The 20,025-nt window shown below is 36.9% G+C and overlaps 1 protein-coding gene across 1 annotated transcript; it reads left to right on the forward strand.

Annotated features, from left to right (window-relative positions):
* The first annotated feature begins 510 nt into the window (after window positions 1-510).
* Window positions 511-16,835, forward strand: LOC133525350 (uncharacterized). The gene is made up of 3 exons (XM_061861634.1): window positions 511-594; window positions 11,882-12,203; window positions 16,540-16,835. The coding sequence occupies exons 1-3, from the start codon at window positions 511-513 to the stop codon at window positions 16,833-16,835; spliced, it is 702 nt and encodes a 233-aa protein (XP_061717618.1).
* Window positions 16,836-20,025: the final 3,190 nt, after the last annotated feature.

Below are 20,025 nucleotides of genomic sequence, written 5' to 3' on the forward strand. Positions count from 1 at the left end.
GAGTCGCACCGTGGGTCCCGTACAAATTTAGCTTTTCCCTGTAGTGTAAGTTGCATTAAAGTGTTTATAATACTTGCCCAAATTTCATAGTTCTAAGTCAACGGGAAGTACGTTATAAATTTTGATTCCCTTGACGGTGTCGAAATATACGTTTTTTACGGCATAAACGGCTACCTATATCTTTTTTTATGTTAACTTACTTCCGTTTTTTCTTTTTAAGGTACGGGGCCCTAAAAATATACTTATCTTGGTAAGTAAATTTCTAATATCAAAATGCTTTCATAAATATTCTACTAGCGCAAATGTTAAACATGTATTTATTAGAATATATTAACTCATTTTAACTCCACTGCAGTTAAAATGGAAACTAGTACCTAAGCAATAAAATATTTATATATTAAAATTACATTTGCAACTCTCAGCCAGCACATGCGTCACACACTCACGTTACTACTAATTACCACAGTTGGTAATAATACTCGGAATAAAATTCTAGTGGCACAGAGAGCCATGGACTGCGCCATGCTCAGCATCAAACTTCACGAGAGAGTGAGGAATGTCGAGATCCGACGCCGCACCAAGATGCAGGATGAGGTATAATTCATTACCAAACTAAAATGAAGTTGGGCGGGACATGTTGCCAGGCAGAGTGAAGGCAGGTGGACAAACATGTTAACAGAATGGTGGCCGCTTTCAGACAAGAGGAGCGCCTGGCGTCCGTTAGCTCGTTAGGTGGAGAATATTCGGAAGATTGCGGGTCACTTTTAGATGAGATTAGCTCAGGACCGAGACAAGTGGCGTACCTTCTCGACGAGAGGCCTATGCTCAGTGGGAGATAAAAGACTGATATGATGATGATGAATAGAGTTGGATGTTCATTTACCCGCAACTATTATTTTTGTGCAGGGTACTGGCAGAATACCAGCGATATGGCTTGTTGCATGATTATGTTTAGTCAGCGCCTTTTCTGTGCCACGACACATGGCGTATTAATTAAATAAAAAAATGTTTTTAATGAAATTAAGTTTGCATGTTTTTATTTTACACTTTTCTTTTTGGTTAGTTCTGATGTCAATGCCATGTATGTTGTGGGTATGAATAAATATTCTATCTATCTATTACCCAACTTCAAAAAAGCGGCCAAGTGCGAGTCGGACTCGCCCATGAAGGGTTCCGTACCATTTATGACGTATTAAAAAAAACTACTTACTAGATCTGGTTCAAACCAATTTTCGGTGGAAGTTTGCATGGTAATGTATATCATATATTTTTTTTAGATTTTTCATTCTGTTAATTTGGAAGTTACAGGGGGGGGGGGGACACATTTTTTCACTTTGGAAGTGTCTCTCGCGCAAACTATTCAGTTTAGAAAAGAATGATATATTAGAAAAAAATGATATTAGAAACCTCAATATCATTTTTAAAGACCTATCCATAGATACCCCACACGTATGGGTTTGATGAAAAAAGATTTTTTGAGTTTCAGTTCTAAGTATGGGGAACCCCCAAAATTTATTGTTTTTTTTCTATTTTTGTGTAAACATCATAATGCGGTTCATACAATACATCTACTTACCAAGTTTGAACAGTACCCCTAGTGTAACTTTGATCGACATCATAACGTGACGAACGCGTTTGCGTTAAGTGTCATTTTGTATGAGATTTTTGACTTTCCAAAACGTCCCGCTTGGCGCGCTGTTCAAAAACCCATACAAAATGAGACTAAACGCAAACGCGTACGTCACGTTTCAAAATCGAATTTAGTTACACTAGGGGTACAGTATAGCTTTTATAGTTTCGGAAAAAAGTGGCTGTGACAGAATCGGACAGACAGACGGGCATGACGAATCTATAAGGGTTCCGTTTTTTGCCATTTGGCTACGGAACCCTAAAAATGGAGGGGGTCCCAAGTTGGTCCAATTTTTGTCAAAACCCAGTTCCCATGATGTGACCCATGAGTGATTCAGGGAACTTCTCAAATCTTGATGAATTCAGATCCAGATCTTGAAACTTGGACAAAAAGGTAATATGTTTATTTATCATTTTTAAAATGGCCTTTTAAAGTGCAATTTTATTAATAAGTCAAGTTTCAAGTCAGTTTTAACTTGTCTCAAAACTTTTAATGTAAACGTCACTGGGCTGGGTATACGACTAGAAAAGTTTCAGTAGTTATCGGCTTGTCCATTTACTAAGTTTGATGGGATTGACTAGACAACCTTGGAAAAACTTGTATGATTAGGTCAGTACCGATAAACTTGCAGATAATATTGAACCAGACGCAGCAAATGTTCATTATACTTCGTATGTTTATTTATAGCTACGTTCGACGTGTTGCCTCCTTGTTACACTTACGTACCAATTCACAAGTGCGACAGAGAGGCAACACGTCGAACGTGGTTCGCGGTAGGCCCTCAGGCATCGAACCAGTGTTGCCAGGCGGTCACAAAAGTTAAGCGCTTCACACATCTTACTTAATTCACAATACTAAATCTTAAATCGTAAAGCTGTAACCGCGTTTAGTAAGAGTCTTACTGCACTAACTAATAAAGAAATAATAATAAATATAAATAATAACTAACTAGGAACAATTTGGCATCCTAGTTTAGATGCTAGTTAGGACGACTGAATTAAGTAAGGTGTGTGAAACGTCTTATTTCTCCTCTATATGTGTGGATTATGATTAGGCCGCACTTGACCGGTTTTCTTTTAATTTTATGAAACTTTTGCTAGAAAAATGTGAGTTTTCAATAAACTTTTAACAGCCGAAAACTGAAATAAACTTTTTTTTTGTTAATTTCAAGGGTGCATTCCTGAGCTTAAATTAAGTAACTTTCTCATAGATTGGACCGGTATTCTAATTAACTCCATTTCGGAGCTAATCAATAATGTATTTTTATTTATCTTATAAGGCCCCTACTAGCGTATACACTTTCCTTTAGCCTATTTGCATATTGATTAGAGTTTAGTACGAGTTTATGCATTTGCTACTAAACGTAAGTACTATCTCGGACGATTGAATGATGAAATGACATTGATATGTCATAGATATAGATTCAATTGTTTAGTTGAATTCAATGTAATACTCGTGTTACAACAACTCTATATGCAACATTTAATTACTTTTTATAAAAAAAAAAAATTGTTTCCTTAAACGTACTTACCCATACCCCGGAGTCAACGGAATTCAATATAAAGAAAAACACACCAACACACACACACACACACAATACAATACAATACAATACAATATTCAGCTCATTTCGCCGCAGTCTGATAAGTGAGACAAAGCGAAAGACAAAGTACCTAACACACACACAGCACACACAGGCCCACAGGCGCGCTCGATGAAAAATTCTAAGCGGTTAAAAACTCTGGTGGTCTGCGCGAGCTTCGAGTCGACAATTGGCGAGAGGTCGCACAGGACCGAGAAAAGTGGCGCTGTCTTGTGTCGGAGGCCAAGTCTCATTTTGGGTCGCTGAGCCAACGGAGTGAGTGTGTGAGTGTGTGTGGTTAAAAGGTTATGAAACGTAACTCAGACTCAAGAGCCTTAGCAACACGCACAAAAGGAGGTAAGATTTAATATAAATATAAACTGTCAAATTGTATTTGAAATATTGACATGATTTGTGCAATTACGTAAAACAAAAAATATATATTTCAAGGAAAACCACTAATCGCTTATCATCAGGTGATCCGTCTGCTCGTTTGCCTCCTATATCATAAAAAACTGCCTGATTTTTCAAGATGTCTGCCATAGTTATTAACCGTCCACTCTTATTTCACGCTCTATTATAATTGGATTCTAGGAAAACGCTTTTTACAAAGCTTTCGCTAGCCTGTCCCATTATCAAATAAGATTAAAATATCTTATATACACATTTTTAACGGACAAAAGGCTGTCAGAAGCGGAAGTGTATAGACTGCCCCCACGCGGACTCTGCATTATAAAAAAAAACCGGCCAAGTGCGAGTCGGACTCGCACACGAAGGGTTCTGTACTATTATCTAAAAATTACTTAGTGTATGGGAGTACCCTTAAATATTTATTTTATTTTGTTTTTAGTATTTGTTGTTATAGCGGCAACAGAAATACATAATCTGTAGAAATTTCAACTGGCTAACTACCACGGTTCATGACATACAGCCTGGCGACAGACGGACGGACAGCGGAGTCTCAGTAATAGGGTCCCGTTTGACCCTTTGGGTACGGAACCCTAAAATAAAACTTACAACAAATACCCACTACACCCACAAATGGTCTCGCCGGATTAGCGCTGACCTTCGGGTCAGCATGACGCTGAGGCGAGCCCATTTTGTGCTAAACAATGTCAATATGTTTTAATATTTTATTCGTAGGTAATATTATATACTTCTGAATTGAATTGAGTAATTCTGTATGTAATTTAAGTTTTACGACGAAATAAATAATTAATGACTACATGCACTACGCAATGGTGTGGTTAGATTTGTGTGGTGAACGCGAGCAAAAGCCGACTTGTGTCAGATCTGTACTGTTCCAACATTGATATATGATATGTCGGAATGTATAAATAAATAAATAATAATTAAAACTTAATAAATAATACAAATAATAGTAAAACTTGTTTTGTATTATTAAATAGTCTACCGTCAGAGTATGGTCAGAAGTAACCGAAACTAATTTGTACAAGTGAAAACGTCTGCGAGCGATTCTATTTCTTTTATTAAAGGAAAAAATCGAGTAGTGCCAGAGGTGGTGAATTTTAGGTCAAAATTCGTTGTCTTGTTGTTTGTCCCCAAAAATGTGACAGAGTGGAACTTTTTGTATGATATGAAACTTTGTTTTTAATTTTTCTCATGTAAAATATAATCTACAGCTAGAAAGACGTACAATAGCACTAACTTTTTTTGATACGAGACATACAAGCGTGAGGTAGTGGTCACAAACAAGACAACTAAAATAATATTTTACTCTTTTACATTTTTCCTTTAATATCGAAATTTGTATAGCGAGTAAGTGATCTATGGGCGAAAGCTTAATTATGGATGCGACTGATTTAATGTAAAACGCTTTAATGAAAGAGCTTGGAATAATTTATTACTGAGTTTACTTTTTGCGAAAAACGTTGACTAAACGCTACGTTTATAGCGATTTTGACAGCCCAGATAGAGCAAGTGTTATTTTAAAGGTCAAAATTCTATGAAATTATGAAGATTAGGTACTTAATATTTGCACAGGCTGGCGTGTCAAAATCTCTACCAACTTATCTTGGTCTGACTTTAGCGTATTTTGCACGTGAAAAAGGCACATTCGATTTGGCATAACGGAACTTTGTGATATAGCAACTACACGGCGGAAACTCAAAAGTTACCAGAAATACAAACATGTTGAATAATTAAAAGGGAAACGATAATTAATATTATACAATCGTGATATACAGAGCTCTTCAGTCGAGTACCGTGTTTAGGCAACGAAGCTTGTTGAGTTGCCTAAGTAAGGTACGATATTGAAAAGCTTGATTATATCACTATTGTATACTAAAAAACCCAAATAATTAATGAAAATTGGTAAGTATTTCAGTAGACAAAAATTTAGACATCAACGCACGACTCCCGCCCCGCGCCCCGCACTCGTTTATTCTTTTCGACGAGTAGAAAAAGAACATTTTTTAATAAGTAAATTATTGTAAAAAAATATCGGAACAGGATTGTTTTTTTATTTATTGTGATTACTAGTAAGTAAGTAAGTAAATATTCTTTATCGCACCACAAAGAAGACAAATTTAAAAAACAGATTTACAATGTAAAGAAAGGTAGCAACAGGCGGTCTTATCGCTGTAAGCGATCTCTTCCAGACAACCTTAGGGTAGCAGGATATAAAGAACAGTAAGTTTTTAGAACAGGTAGTGCACGAATGAATTAGAGGAATAGGAAAATTACACATACATCAAGCAGACAGTACATACAGTACATTTACAATTTAAATAAACATATAAATATAACAATACATACCTATATTAAAATAAATAAATATTAGATACATATCTAAATATACATACATACATAATATAACACAGCGGCACATTAAGAAAGAGACAAGTAATGATTTTTCAGTAGGGTTTTAAAGCTTTGAATAGTTTTCGCACACCTAATATCTAAGGGCAGTCTGTTCCACAGCCGAACAGCTCGAAAAGTGAAAGAGTCAGTATAATATTTTGTAGAGGATGGAGGGGGAACAAGTGGATATTTCCGTGAAGGCCTGACGGAGGAGAGATATGTAAAACGCTCTTTAAGATATGGGGGAGTAGAGGGGTTGAAAAGAACGCTATAAAGAAGATTGAGAATATGAGAATTACGACGAAGACGTATAGGGAGCCACTTGAGCTGGGCACGGAAGTTGGAAATATGGTCAAATTTGCGAAGTCCAAATATAAATCTAATACAGAGATTTTGCAAGCGCTCAAGTTTATTGAGCTGGTCCTCATTAAGATCCAGATAACTGATGTCAGCATAGTCTAGTATAGGCATAAGAAGGGATTGTGCAAACACAATTTTGGTGGCTAATGGCAAGAAGTTACGTAGTCGGCGAAGTGAACCCATTGAAGCAAACATCTTTCTGCTTACCTCGCCAATCTGGGGTATCCAAGATAAAGTACGGTCTATTATGATTCCTAGGTTTTTAACTTGATGTGAGAAGGGAATGTGAACACCATCAAACATACGTAATGTTTGATGGTGTTGAGGTAGCAGAGAAAAATCAATCCTAGGAATTAATTTAGAACTACCTACAACTATCGCTTGGGTTTTACTTGGGTTGACCTTAAGCCCACATCGCCTACTCCAGTCTGAGATGCAATCCAAGTCACGATTTATGGAGTTGATAATTATAGGTAGATTGCTAATGATGCCTTGAGAATAAATTTGGAGGTCGTCGGCATAAAGGTGGTATGATGAAGAGATACTACTGGTACTAGAAAAGGTGATGTCGGATTTCACCGCATATCATAAATATACGCTAATAGTAAACGGTGAACAAAGACTCTGAACCCATATTTATATACTTAACTTACGCCTGTTTACATTGCCGAAGCAAATTTTCCTAAAATATATATTTTTATTTGTTTAGATCTACACCAATATTACTTATCTCCATTTTCTTGCGGTACTTGTTATCAGATGCGCTTTGTCCACCCGCCAAAATAATATTGCATTGCTACAGTTTAAGATTGCGTGAGTTTTAATCAAACCAGGGCTTAATTAGTGAACAAGTGACTTTCAATAAATTGAAACCTTTCAATTTATGTCTTAATATTTGTCCTGACTTTGGCGGCAGGCAAGGTAGGGCTTCTGCTTAAATTAAATCTAGTTAAAAGAACGCTGAATATACAGTAATTACACTTAACAAATAAACTAGTCTAAATCTCCTGGTAAATTAGATTAAACAAAACAAACAGGAATAAAAGACTAGGACTCCAGCTGAAATACGAGAAAGTCTGGAGTTTGTAGAAATATTCACCGAGGGAATGAAATACTTTTAGTAAATATTTGTTGAATCCTTTAGGTCTTAAATGTTAACAATTGATAGATAACGTTTGATGGTGGTTTAGATCGTTAAAGTTTGCGTGAATCCTACAGGTAAGCTACTTGTGTGTTAGAAGTTTTGTTCAGTTTTTATATAAATAACCGTAGTTACCGTACTTTCGACATTAATGAAACGTTTTAGATATCTTTTATATTAACGGAATAACCGCCTGTAAACGCTTAACGATTACACTCTGTATTAGACATACAGAGTGTAATCGTTTTTATAAATCACATTAAACAAATGCCTAGAAAAATGCAACGATTTGCATAAGAATTTTTCTTAATACCAATACATAATTCTCTCTATGCTATTTTATGCCTTTCTTCTTCTTGTCTGTTACCTTTCGTAATTCACTTGATGGTCTCATCGGAAGATCAGCGCTGGAAGCCACCAGCAACATGCTGGGGTGAGGCCATTTCGTGGCACTTTATACTTTTTTTGTTTTTGTTATATTATGTAATTTGTCTTGTTTGTGTATACGGTTAAAATAATTCTATTTTATTCTATTCTATTCTTAATAAAAATAAACCATATTATCCAACTACGGTAAAATAGTGGTCAAATGTCATACTTGTCCAATGTCAAAGCCCACGAAACGGAGACCATTTCAAGCCCATGGGTATTTGTGGTACCTACATAATTGGCCAAATAATATTACAATTACAATACTGCCGTCAGTTATTTTTACTGACTTACTAAATTGCCGTGATCAGCAAAAAAGATTTTTTCCATTGTTATTAGTTACTGCTGTCTACTTTGTACTCGTACAGTCACAGCAATAATAAATTACACAACGAAGGCCGCAAAAATATCTGACACGATCTTATTTGTAGCGTTTTTTGAACATTTGTTTGCTTAGTTGAAAAGGCGATACGCTTAAATTCATATTTAAGCATTTCGTATATGTTTAGTAAATATATTTCTAACATTTTTTACAGAATGTATTTCGTCGTTGAAAGGTGCGACCACATCGCTGCTTAAAAACGGTGATGGTACGGAATCCCAGTGACGCATCGTTAGCGTACCGTTTTTTTTTTGCATTCACACCGCTGCTCAAAATACGCTGACGTCGTGTCGACACGTCGCGTGACGTGCCGTTAAATTTACGACTTTACTAGGAGGACATGCAATAAAATCGTGATATGTACCGCGCGTTACTGCGATTATGCACCGTCGCGTCGGCGTGTTTTAAGACGAAAGTGAAGGTCCCGCGCGAAATTGCTTTCACATACAAAAATAATCCTCTTTTTCCGCCCTGGATCCTAACAGTGTTAAAAATATTTTGAAACAATTTGTTGTATATCAACTACAGCTATGCCCCTACGTTTGATTTTTTTCGAATTTTTAGTTATTATAAGAGTTAGTAGCATTTAAAAAATTGTATGAAATGTGTTTTCCTAATATTTACAATTATCAAAAAATCTTACGAAGTAATACGTAAGGGCATAGCAATAATATATATCAAATTATGTAAGAATATTTTCCATAATGTCTATATCCAGAGAGGAAAATGGGGACTACGTTTGTATGGAGAAACGGTCGTCCTCTTTCCTCTTAAGCAGCGGTGTGGAGCGCATGCGATAAAAATGGTACTTTTACTGTGTTTCGCTGCAGCAGTGATGACTGCGAAAACAAGTTTTGTATGTAAATCTTAATTCCGCTGTATATTTTTAACTATGGTATCTGAAGCTACAAAAACTAATTACAGACATAGATATGCCTTATCCTATTGTAACTACAAAGTTTCAGAGCAATCTAGCCAGTGGTTTCCAAATGAGAGCGTAACTATGTGTGTTTGGAGAACCGAGCCTGCTGCCGACTCTTAAGGCTTCTACAAACTTCGCAACAAATGGCATGTGATTTTAGATATTCGAACGAATTCAATCGAGCGTATTACACATCGCATGCGATTATCGGTGACGTTTGTAAAGGGCTCTTAATTTCACGACGTCCGGAAAACGCTTACCAATATCACTTAGAATTAGTTTCGCCACGCTCGCACATTGAATAGGATTACAGCCATTCATACCAGAACGTGTAGCCTAATTAGATCTAACTCGATTTGGCCTGCGCTTTGTGTGCCTGACGGCTTGCTTTGTTAACTTATATGTAGTTCCAAGTTAGGACTATTACTCCCGTGTACCGTGTACACGTGTAAAGATACACGTGTGATTACGACACGTCCAGAGATAAATTGTATGGCACAATCGAGATTGCGTTTCATAATCGACTTAAGTTTGAATGGCTCTCGTAATATACGGTGCTGGAAATAGGAGTTTCGAATTGTTTCAGACGTGTACAGATATGAAACAAATTACTTGTTTTCATTGTGAATTTAGACGTTTATAACTAGCCTCCGTCCGATGACTTCACCTGGGTAGAAGTTGATAAAGTTTCAACCCCGTTTACATCTGCCTATGCAGGTTGTTAGGTAAAGTGGGTTCAGCCAGAAGAGTTTTTGAAAACTCTTAGAGCTTTTTTAGATCATAAAACGGCCAAAAAATATGAATAGCAATATTGTGGCCTTTATCTGGTTTCTTCAGTCAACTTCATCGCTTTGAAACCGATTTGCTTAACTTTCGATCGATAGAAAAAACTCACGAATATAGGTCTCGTTTTAGAGATATGTCCTAATAAAACCTAGGTTAAACAAAAACAGTACAAATTAATATTAAGTAATAGTTCTACCAATAAGATTTTCCTTTTTATTTATTTAATCTTTATTGCACAAAAGAAAAACAATCGTATAGTATAAAAGGCGGACTTAATGCCACGAGGCATTCTCTACTTACTACCTTAAGGCTAAGCAGAGAGATTGTGAGCGGTGCGACAATTACAACAGCAAAACAAATCAAACATTTTTATGTACAAAAACATTCAAAAAAACAACAAACATTTTTTTCTTGCGTAGATCTCGTTTTAGACATAAGTATGTTCTAATTAGAACTAGGGACACTAGGGTTAACAAAAACAGTTCAAATTAATTTTAAGTGATAGTTTTACCAATAACATTTTACATTTTAAAAATACGTCGCAGTTGGATAACGTACGAAAAAAACATTAATCTACTGGTTGTTTATTTAGTCACCTGCAATAATTTACGGGGTGAATATATAGGTATGACCGAAAAAAAATTACTCTCCCATAGAAAATGTCAAGGTCAGAAAGCCAAAATGTATAAAACAGCCGTTTTTTTTCTCGGTTTCGGGGTTGGTCCCATAGTGTCAATAACGGCCATAGAAGTCTCTCGAGCAGCAAATAGATGGCGCAACGGTTGCGTCGATGGAGCAACGTCACTGCCATCAACACGTCACACCACTCCGTTTCTATCATGGCCGCAAGAGGGCACTCGCTCGTCGCAACTATGGCGCCAGCATTCCTACCAAACGGACCAATCAGCGACGTTCGTACCAATCACGCCACTGGAACCTCGCAACGTGATTAGCCGAGGCAACTGTAACAAGATTATTGGAGGGGAGTTCGTTATCCAGCCGTTTGAAAATTTAGACCGACGCGGCCATTACGCTTGGAACTTTGGTAGCGAAAACAACTGTAAATTGGTTGTTGGATAGTGCTAAAAGATAAGTACTAGATTTAGTAATTGCCTGCTATTACCTGTGTTTTTGGTAGATTTAGCTGTTTGTTGATTTTACAATTAGTGTCTAACGGCTTTTGGTTGCTTTCTTCATTGTATTTAAATAGCGGTCGCGTTTGTGGTTAATATCAAGCTTTAATTTAAATTCTAACGTTTTGTATTTAACCGTTAAACTATTATATATTATAGTGATTAGCTCTATAGACGTTGCAAATTGTACTATGCTGTTAATAGTGTTCTATTTTGAATAGGGTTATGAAAGTTAAGATTAATTATTTAAATTCAGTTAAAGTCGTCTTTGCTTAACAATTCAGTTGTAATTTAAATCGTTATTTAATATTGCCAGTAATACTAGAATACCTAGGTAGGTAGTACTTATCATTTAGGAAGCTAGGTTTTCTAGATTTAACTATTATTGTGCATTATGGTTTCTATAATCGTGATTACGTAATTTATAGTTTAATAAACGTGCATATGATTTTGATAATGTGTTAATAAATATTATACCTGCACAATGGTTTTCTTTATTCTAAATTAACATTAATTAAGTATCCCTTATTTGATTTTACTGTCAAATGACATCTTGGCGTAAGTAGTTGAGAAATAATTGCGCTTTAGGCTTTTGCTATTAATAAATAGTAGGAGTAGCAGTTTTGAAATAAATATGACTCGCTCAGGGCTTTGAGTATTATTTCATTATTAACAATTGTTTAACATTTTCAGAAGTGGGATATGGATTCACATAGTAGGAGCAGGTCCCGTAGCCCGGTGCGGTGGGACAACACGCGACTGGAACGACGAGAACGCAGCAGCAGTAGCCGCAGGCGCAGCCGTGAGCGTACACCGAGGCGTTGGGCTCCTTGGCGGCCGCGAGAATCTGTGGATCGCGAGCCGCCTGCTGCGCTGGATGAACCTGGTAGGATCAATCCAAATTATTATGGTGTTATGGTGAAACCTGACATTATCCCGGAGTTTGATCCTGAGAAGTCGGAGCTACCAGCGCAACAATGGCTCAACAAAATTGAACAACTGGGCGCAATTCACGGTTGGTCTGATAGTGTTAAAAGCTATTATATGCAGTCTCGCCTGTCGGGTTTAGCAAAGATGTGGCATAATGCTTTACGGAGCTACGAAATGACATGGTTTGAATGGAAGGAGCGAATTCTTGAAGCTTTTCCTCAAAACATGGATTATGCGGAAGCTCTTAAGGAAATGATCTATAGAAAGAAATTGTTTGGTGAGACAATGACACACTATTTTTACTCTAAATGTAGCATGTTAACTAAATGCGAAATCACTGGTGATAAGGCTGTGTCTTGTTTGATCGAAGGGCTACCATTTCACTTAAAGACCTCGGCAAGAGCAGGTAACTACAGAACCCCTGGTGAGTTATATTCTCAGTTCTTGTGCATGAACGATGAGAAAAAGGGACCTCCAAACCGACAATATTCAACGCGTGGCAGAGATTTTAACGCTCCTGGTACATCAAAGGAAGTGATCGCAGGAGAACAGAAGTCTACATCATCATCAAACAAACCATCTGTAACCTGTTTTTTATGCAAGGAAGCAGGTCACGTCGTGCGGTCGTGTCCGAAGAATCCCAACGCTGTTAAATGTGACGTTTGTGGGAAGACGAACCACAAGACAGAGCAGTGTTTCCGGAAGGCTTCGGTGAACCTTGTTGACTCCCAGGTAAATGATTGCTATTATAAAAACATCAGTTTAAATGGTCATCAGGTAAGAGCCTATTTAGACTCGGGGGCCCGACGGAATCTGATTACATTGGAATGCTCTCTTAAACTAAATCTCAATTTACAACCATGCAACATGTTTATTAATGGGCTTTACGGGCCACAAGTCAGTTGTTGTGGTCAAGTATCGGTAGAGTTTATTATCGACGGGGTTAAAGTTAAATCGGAAGCATTGGTGGTCAACATTTCCCTGAAAGGAGCCGATGTCTTTGTAGGTCAGCCAGTTCTTAATAATGGTCTGTACAGGTTAGTTATTCAAGGATTAACGGTTACCTTCGAGAGGAGTAAGCAGGAGCCTGCCAACGAGGAGATAGTCCATATAAGTTCGATTTGTGCAGATGCAGAGGTTTCAAAGGTAAGATTGGTCTGTTCTTCAGATACGGTTATTCCTGCTAATACGGCTCAATTTGTGGAGACTGATAGTAACGAAATTCTTCAAGATTCCACTGTATTGTTTGTGGATACTCGCTCTTGTAGGTTTAATGATGTAGAGTACAGCATTCCCTCTTCTCTTTACTGTGCTCCAGTTAATTCTGTCTTTGTTATAAATCAGGGTACGAATCCTTTGGCTTTTAAAAAGGGGCAACTGCTAGTTAGAGGGTATGTAGTGGAAGAAACATCCGTGTCTGCTCCTCGAGGAACAGATGTATTGGTAAATTCGATAATGAAAGTAGACGTTAGTAAGATTAAATGCGGGATTCAGGATCCATCGGTTTTAAATAAATTGAGTCAGATTTTGCAAGAATTTTCGGATTGTTTTTCAGAGGACACGCGTGAATTGGGAGTTACGAACAAAATCGAACTTAACATTGAGCTAAATTCCGATAAGCCGGTATGTTACAGGCCTTATAGGTTATCTTACTCTGAGAAGACCGTGATGAGGGAGAAGATTGAGGATATGTTGTCTAATGGAATCATTAGGGAATCCACCTCCAATTACGCGAGCCCAATTATCCTGGTACGTAAGAAAAATGGAGATTTTCGTCTTTGTGTAGACTTTACGAAACTTAACAGCATAACAGTGAAGGACAAATATCCTTTGCCGGTTATAGAGGAGCATATCGAAAAGTTAGGTGGAAAAAAATATTTTACAAGCCTCGATTTGTCTCAAGGGTTTTATCAGATTCCGGTAGCTAAAGACGATATTCATAAAACTGGTTTTGTAACACCTGAAGGGCATTACGAATTCCTTCGGATGCCATTCGGCCTCGCGAATTCACCTGCAGTTTTCCAGCGGTTAATGGATCGTATATTCTCAACTCTGCGCCATGACAAGGTTTTGCCTTATATTGATGATGTGCTGCTCCCTACAAACTCCATAGAGGAAGGTCTTGATCTTTTGAAGGTAGTATTGCAAATAATTAGAGATGCAGGGTTGACTTTGAATCTGGAGAAATGCTTCTTTTTGCAAACAAAAATTGATTACTTGGGCTATGAAATCTGTGAGGAAGGTATCAGACCAGGTAGTAAAAAAATCGACGCAGTGTTGGCGTATAAGGAGCCGACTAACATTCATGAGCTGCGTATGTTCCTGGGGCTCACCAGTTACTTCAGAAAGTTTGTCCAAAACTATGCAGGTATTGCTTATGATCTATACAGGTTGCTGCAGAAAAATGTTGGCTGGGAGTGGGGCCCACAACAACAAAAAGCTTTCCAGGAGTTGAAAAAGGTATTAACAACTCGTCCTCTTCTCTCTCTCTTTCGCCGAGAAGGCGATATCGAGGTTCATACAGATGCCAGTAGCAGAGGATTAGCTGGTATTCTACTTCAAAAGCAAGACGGTAATTTAAAACCCATATCCTAATTTAGTCGAAAAACGAGCAAAGAAGAATCGATGTATCATTCTTACGAGCTCGAAACCTTGGCAGTCGTGGAGTCTTTAAGACGGTTCCGAATTTACCTGGTAGGTAACCATTTTAAAGTGGTCACAGATTGCTCTGCAGTGCGTTACACTTTCCAGAAAAAGGATTTAACTCCAAGAATAGCACGATGGTGGCTACTTATTCAGGAATACGACATGGAAGTAGAACATAAACCTGGTAAGTCCCATAGTCACGTAGACGCCCTCAGCAGAAGTCCGGTCGAGCCTCCGCAAGTAATTGATATCAACACTATTGATGTCTTCGATTGGATTGTCTGTCTTCAAAATCAGGATGAAAAGATTCGTATCATCAAAACCAAACTGGAATCAGGTGAGGCCGAACCCGATATTAAAAACAATTATAAGTTAAAAGAAGAGCGGTTGTATAGAGTTATTGCAGGTGGTAAGGAAAGATTGGTTGTACCTAAGTACGGGAGGTGGAATGTGTTACGAAAATTTCACGACTGTATTGGACACCCCGGGTTAAAACGCTGTGAACAGATTATCAAGGACACCTTTTGGTTCCCTAGTATGACTAGATTTATACGTAAGTATGTAAACGCCTGTCTAGATTGTCTGTACAAGAGGAGTCAGTATGGGCGAGCTGAGGGTGAACTTCACCCGATTGAGAAGATAGCAGAGCCACTTCATACAGTGCACATTGATCATCTGGGACCGTTCTGCAAGAGCCGTGCAGGTAACTGTTATTTGCTAATGGTTGTCGATTCCTTCACAAAATTCACTTGGGCAGTTCCTGTGAAAACCACGAGCGCTCGAGAGGTAATAAGTTCTCTATCTAATATATTTTGTTCGTTTGGATATCCGAAACGAATAATATCCGACAGTGGTTCCTGTTTTAAGAGCAAAAGTTTCAAACAATTCTGTTTAGAAAACTTTATCAAACATATCATTAACGCAGTAGCGTGCCCTCGTGCTAACGGTCAGGTTGAAAGGTATAACCGTACATTATTAGACTCATTAAATACCAGCGTGGACAACGAGAGAGACTGGGATATGAAGCTGTCTGAGGTGACTTGGGGTATGAACAATTTACATAGTTCATCTACTGGATTTACTCCTTTCAAACTAATGTTTAGCGCAAGCCGTAGCAGATATCAAGCAATAGCAGGAAATTCCTTCGACGACGAACAAACTGCGGAGCAAACTCGGTGCACTGCATCAGGTAATCTTAAAAGAACGGCAGAGGTCATGCAAAAACATTTTAATGCAAAGCGGAAACGACCAACGAAGTACAAGGTAAATGATTTAGTACTGTGGAAAGGCGCGGCTGATAGAAACATCAACGTGAGGCGGAAACTGAAAGAAAAATTCAGTGGAGACTGATGTGACAGAAAGTAGTTCTGATGATAGTCAGGTAGATAGTACAGAGGAGTTAATTGATTTACTGGAAGGATAAATTAGCCTTGGATATTTCTTTTTATTTGGGATAAAGGACTTGGATAAATTATGAAACAAGCAAAAATATATGAAAGAAGTTATATGGTTATTTATTGGTTTAAAAGACAAATTTGAGATATTTGTTGGATGGAATAGTTTATTATTGGATATGAATGTTGGCTATTAATGGAGTGACTATGGTTTAAGAATGGAAATAGATATTGGTTATAATGGATTAATTGATGGAAAATTAAAGTGGATGAGATTCAAATCAAAATTGACATATTATGGTTTTTACTTGGGTAATTTATACTATCTCTATTAGTGATGAAAATCAGATAATCCTTGTTTTCTTTTTCTTTCCTTTGCAGAGTCGCAAAGTCGTCAGGATGGACGAGTGTCAATAACGGCCATAGAAGTCTCTCGAGCAGCAAATAGATGGCGCAACGGTTGCGTCGATGGAGCAACGTCACTGCCATCAACACGTCACACCACTCCGTTTCTATCATGGCCGCAAGAGGGCACTCGCTCGTTGCAACTATGGCGCCAGCATTCCTACCAAACGGACCAATCAGCGACGTTCGTACCAATCACGCCACTGGAACCTCGCAACGTTATTAGCCGAGGCAACTGTAACAAGATTATTGGAGGGGAGTTCGTTATCTAGCCGTTTGAAAATTTAGACCGACGCGGCCATTACGCTTGGAACTTTGGTAGCGAAAACAACTGTAAATTGGTTGTTGGATAGTGCTAAAAGATAAGTACTAGATTTAGTAATTGCCTGCTATTACCTGTGTTTTTGGTAGATTTAGCTGTTTGTTGATTTTACAATTAGTGTCTAACGGCTTTTGGTTGCTTTCTTCATTGTATTTAAATAGCGGTCGCGTTTGTGGTTAATATCAAGCTTTAATTTAAATTCTAACGTTTTGTATTTAACCGTTAAACTATTATATATTATAGTGATTAGCTCTATAGACGTTGCAAATTGTACTATGCTGTTAATAGTGTTCTATTTTGAATAGGGTTATGAAAGTTAAGATTAATTATTTAAATTCAGTTAAAGTCGTCTTTGCTTAACAATTCAGTTGTAATTTAAATCGTTATTTAATATTGCCAGTAATACTAGAATACCTAGGTAGGTAGTACTTATCATTTAGGAAGCTAGGTTTTCTAGATTTAACTATTATTGTGCATTATGGTTTCTATAATCGTGATTACGTAATTTATAGTTTAATAAACGTGCATATGATTTTGATAATGTGTTAATAAATATTATAACTGCACAATGGTTTTCCTTATTCTAAATTAACATTAATTAAGTATCCCTTATTTGATTTTACTGTCAAATGACATCTTGGCGTAAGTAGTTGAGAAATAATTGCGCTTTAGGCTTTTGCTATTAATAAATAGTAGGAGTAGCAGTTTTGAAATAAATATGACTCGCTCAGGGCTTTGAGTATTATTTCATTATTAACAATTGTTTAACAATAGTAAAAGTTGCTCAGTATGACCTATATATTATACAACCCGTAAATTATTGCAGGTGACAAATTAACAACCTATACTCGACTTTTACCCGTGTACATCTAAGTCTACCCAACACTGGGAGGGTTTTTTTTGTTTCCGTTAATTTCAAGGGTGCATTCCTGAGCTTAAATTAAGTAACTTTCTCAAAGACACCGGTATTCTAATGAACTCCATTTCGGGGATAATCAATAATTTATTTTTATCTTATAAGGCCCCTACGAGCGTGTACAATTTTCAAGTGCGTAGAGGCAAAGGCAACACGTCGAACATGGTTCCCGGTAGGCCCTCTGATTCAGATTTTGAAGCTCACAAATGCGTCACAAACTCAAGCTACTGCAACCGCCAAAACGAACCTGTGTGCTATAAAGCTTGAACCACTTCGTTCGTTCGTATATTTTGCCTCTCTATCTCTCTTGATTCAAGTGATAGAGATGCCAATAGACGAACTCAGATTTTCGAGAACCACGGCATACACCTTGGAACCTAGGAACGAACACATTAGATTCGGTAAGTCGCTGTAGTTAGGTAAATTTTAGTGATTATCCATGATTTCAAAACAAAAGAAAGTTGTATGTCTATATATCTATAATATTATTTCGTATTCAAATTTCCGTATTTAGAGTCCGTTGGGATGTTAACTAATTATCATCCATCACAAGTAGACAAAATTGAAAAAAAATACTGGAAAGTATTCTGTTTCGCGCTTCTTAAATTAAGAGGGAAGTATACTCGTATCACGCGTCTATACAAAAAGAGAGGAAAATATACATTCGGCCCAATTCAAAGAATGATTAAGACACGTTTAAGATCTTAGAAAGATCGATAACTAAACGACATGTCAAAATTGACGTTTATTTCGATTCCGCGGTGATCCCAATAAGATCTAAGTATCTACGATATTTCTAACGTCAAAGTGACAATGGTTGCCCGAATCGAGCTGCTTCTGTTAATTATACGACATACAAACGATATCTCAATGAGAAGCTATCTAAACCAGAACTTATTGTTATCGTAACTCATTCTTCGAATCGGGCCGATTGAAGGTAATATTTAATTTGTATGAAAAATAGGAAATCTAAAGAATCAATAATTTTTAAATGTTATCGAACAAAAGTGTCATCGTTTGAGGAGTACAATCTATGTTTTATATTTATTTGCTAGTGTTACAGGCTCCAACCGCCATATAATATGCCTGCTTACTCTCAGTGACGAACTCAACAAATGTCTAGTCTTTCTTGACGGACTATAAGTAAGCCTGTGGTGGGTGTGTAATGTTTGATATAAATAGTGGCGCCATCTTATCGGGCATCGGCTCAAGGTTGCCGCCATATCTGTTAGATGGTGCCACTTGCCACTTTTTGATATTATATTAAATTTAACACATATCGGTGAAAGAATAAGGATCAAAGTCAAATGGCGTTCTAAAAGTTTTAATCACGCTTCGAAAGATGGCAGTAAATTTACTGCGGCTACAAAGTTTTCTTTGACAATCAACCTCTATTTAAATTCTCTTTGCTAATAAAAAAAAAACTATCATGCACTTGCCACAATGTCATTTAATATATCATTTTAATGTCATCTTTTTTATTAATATTCGTTGCTTTTGTTAATACCTACATAGTTACTTAGACAGTTAGCTGTTGTATATTATGATATTTATGATTAAATATAAATCGTAATGCCTAATTTTTTACTAGTATAATGATTTTAAACGGATATAATAGTTTTTGGTATATATTTTCGTATAACGTAATACTTTATACTAACAATCTATGTGGGGCCGCAATTCTAACCTAACCGTGTCTACTTTTCTGGGAGCTTTTATTTCTATTGGGTCCCAGAAATAATGACATGTCACGTCACTAGTTAGAACAAATTTATTACGTTATTCAAAATAACAATACTTGTATAAAACGTTATCATATTTATATAAAAAGTGATCATATAGTGAACCCGCAAGTGAATTATTCTAACTGTTAATTAAACAGGACTGAGGTGAGTAATGGAAACTTTTATTCATGTCAAAAAATACAAAATTAAAATCTTAAAACAACGCTGCGAGTGTGATGGGGACTTTTGGACAAGGCATGCCACAGGACGGGCTTTAGGTTAGTTAAATAATTTTAAGTTTGTGTTTGTATAGTGGTGCTTGTGTTTTTTTTTGTTGTAATAGTAGTGATTTATTTAAGTTTTTTTTATAATAATTTTTGTTATTATTCTCTAAATTCTCTTATTCACGAAATATATACTATATATTAAAACAAAACAATATTAAAATCTACTTACAAATACCGTAACCTAATTTAAAAGCTGATAATTATAAGTATTGT

This window comes from Cydia pomonella, chromosome 14 (genome assembly GCF_033807575.1).
Source record: "Cydia pomonella isolate Wapato2018A chromosome 14, ilCydPomo1, whole genome shotgun sequence".
NCBI lineage: Eukaryota > Metazoa > Arthropoda > Insecta > Lepidoptera > Tortricidae > Cydia > Cydia pomonella.

What these genes read in the sequence shown, in the direction of transcription:
- LOC133525350 (XM_061861634.1), top strand. Translation starts at nt 511, where the DNA reads ATGGACTGCGCCATGCTCAGCATCAAACTTCACGAGAGAGTGAGGAAT. An exon ending in GCACCAAGATGCAGGATGAG is followed by an intron (nt 595 to 11,881) that starts GTATAATTCATT and finishes TAACATTTTCAG; the next exon opens with AAGTGGGATATGGATTCACA. An exon ending in ACAACTGGGCGCAATTCACG is followed by an intron (nt 12,204 to 16,539) that starts GTTGGTCTGATA and finishes TTTCCTTTGCAG; the next exon opens with AGTCGCAAAGTCGTCAGGAT.